This window comes from Eimeria mitis, genomic scaffold (genome assembly GCF_000499745.2).
Source record: "Eimeria mitis Houghton genomic scaffold, Emh_scaff5655, whole genome shotgun sequence".
NCBI classification, from domain to species: Eukaryota; Apicomplexa; class Conoidasida; order Eucoccidiorida; family Eimeriidae; genus Eimeria; species Eimeria mitis.
In genome coordinates this window covers 1,115-3,370 of record NW_013573914.1, presented here as the reverse complement: position 1 = coordinate 3,370, position 2,256 = coordinate 1,115, and the positions used below count along the sequence as shown (strand labels likewise).

The following is a 2,256-nucleotide window of genomic DNA, read 5'->3' as shown; positions in this document are numbered from 1 at the left end:
CAGCAACAGCAGCAGCAGCAGCAGCAGCAGCAGCAGCAGCAGCAGCAGCAGCAACAGCAGCAGCAGCAATAACAACACAGTGCATGCAAGGAGCAGCCGCTGCTCCGCACCTCCCGGCAGTGCAGCAGCAGCAGCAGCAGCAGTAGCAGCAGCAACTGCAGCAACAATAGAAGCAACAACAGCAGCATCAATAGCAGCAGCAGCAACAGCAGCAGCAACTGCAGCAACAACCGCAGCAGCAATAGCAGCATAAATGACAGCAGCAACGGCAGCAGCAACAGCAGCAGCAACAGCAGCAAACCTGTTTCAGCAGAAATAACAGCAGCAGCAGCAACATCAGCAACAGCAGCAGCAGCAGCAGCAGCAGCAGCAGCAACATCAGCAGCAGCAGCACGTCGTCGATGACGAAAATGCGGCCGTCTTTGTCTAATACAAATATTTCTGCTGCTGAGCATTGAACATCTGCTGCTGCTGCTGCACCTGGAGGCAGCTGCAGCACGAAAGGAGACACAAACACTGCAGCAGCAGCAGCAACAGCAGCAGCAGCAGCAGCAGCAGCAGCACTAACAAGCAGGATAATATGCACGAAGAAGCAGCAGAAGCAGCAGCATTGCAGCAGCAGCAGCTGCTGCTGCTGCTGTTGCTGCTGAAACCCCACACAGCCAGTATATCGCAGCAGCAACAACAGCAGCACCGAAAGTAGCAGCAACAGCAGCAGCAGCAGCAACAGCAGCAGCAGCATTAGCGATAGCAGCAGCAGCAATAGCAGCAGCAGCAATAGCAGCAGCAGCAATAGCAGCAGCAGCAGCAATAGCAGCAACATTAACAAAAGCAGCAGCAGCAGCAATAGCAGCAGCAGCAATAGCAGCAGCAGCAATAGCAGCAGCAGCAGCAGCAGCAGCAGCAGCAGCAAACCTGGTTCGTTGTCTTGCTGCTGCAGCGACCCCCACACAACGCAGCAGCGGCCGTCGGCGGGCAGAGCAGCAGCAAAGTGAGGGCCGAAGGATAGCGCGAGCCAGCTCGAAGCAAAACCTGAAAAACACAAACCCTAAACCCTAAACCCTAAACCCTAAACCCTAAACCCTCAAACCCTAATTACGGCAACGGCAGTGACGGAGGCGGGTGCAAACCCTAAACCCTAAACCCTAAACCCTAATCGATGGCTAGAAATCAGAAACACGAACAAATGTAACCGATGCCCTAGCTCCTCTCCTCAAAACCCTAAACCCTAAACCCTAAACCCTAAACCCTAAACCCTAAACCCTCACCGTCGAGTGCTTTTGCCTCAGTAGGGGTTTGGATATCAGAAGGAGCTCCGCCAGGGAAAGACAGGCGGCTGCCCCAGATGAATATTTGCTGCTTTTGCTGCTGCTTCTGCTGCTGCTGCCGCTGCTGCTGCTGCTGCTGCTGCTGCTGCTGCTGCTGCTGCTGCTCTGCGCAAAGAGCGACAGAGGAGAAGGCGCGGTTCCTCCAGCAGCTGAACTTCTGCTGCTGCTGCTGCTGCTTCTGCTGCTGCTGCTGCTGCTGCTGCTTGTTAGTGAACAGAAGGAAGGCTGCCGGGGCTGCAACGCACACAACACACTCCTGCTGCTGCTGCTGCTGCTGCTGCTGCTGCTGCTGCTGCTGTCGTTGTTGCCTTCGCGGACTCAAGGCCTGAATGCTGAGGGTTTAGGGTTTAGGGTTTAGGGTTTAGCTGACCTGCAACGAGGGTTGCTGCAGCAACCCTCTCCAGCGCCTTCATTTTCGAGTCGATACCGTTCTCTTTTTGAGGGTTTAGGGTTTAGGGTTTAGGGTTTAGGGTTTGGGTTATACAGCCGGGAGACGTCGCGGCATTTCAGCTAACAACTCACCATAAACCCTAAACCCTAAACCCTAAACCCTAAACCCTACACAGTACCAACTGACCTGGGTATGATGGAAACCAGCATGCATAAAGGGTTTAGGGTTTAGGGTTTAGGGTTTAGGGTTTAGGGTTTTGAGTTTGTTGTTTAGGGTTTTGAGTTTTGAGTTTAAGGTTTTGGATTTAGGGTTTCGAGTTGAGGGTTTAGGGTTTAGGGTTTAGGGTTTAGGGTTTTGAGGCTAGGGTTTACTCTTCTGTGGGGGGCTGCAGCCGACGGGACTAGCGGGAGCGCATGCATCGAGCAAGGGTTTAGGGTTTAGGGTTTAGGGTTTATGGATATTTATATTTATTTAAAGTCCTAATTCGGGGCTTCAGAAGCCGAGGATGTTTGAGCCCTAAACGCCCTGCGGCGTTTC

General features: G+C 53.3%; 1 protein-coding gene across 1 annotated transcript in view; it reads right to left on the bottom strand.

Moving 5' to 3' along the window:
• The window catches only part of EMH_0083380 (uncharacterized protein), a gene marked incomplete at both ends in the record, with an annotated part of 2,044 nt that extends 303 nt beyond the window's left edge, over positions 1–1,741 (bottom strand). Inside the window, 4 exons of the mRNA XM_013500633.1 lie at positions 111–218; positions 916–1,032; positions 1,269–1,562; positions 1,699–1,741. Of these exons, the coding sequence (XP_013356087.1) occupies positions 111–218; positions 916–1,032; positions 1,269–1,562; positions 1,699–1,741 (562 nt within the window). The remainder of the gene's footprint in view (positions 1–110; positions 219–915; positions 1,033–1,268; positions 1,563–1,698) is intronic.
• Between the last annotated feature and the right edge of the window lie 515 nt (positions 1,742–2,256).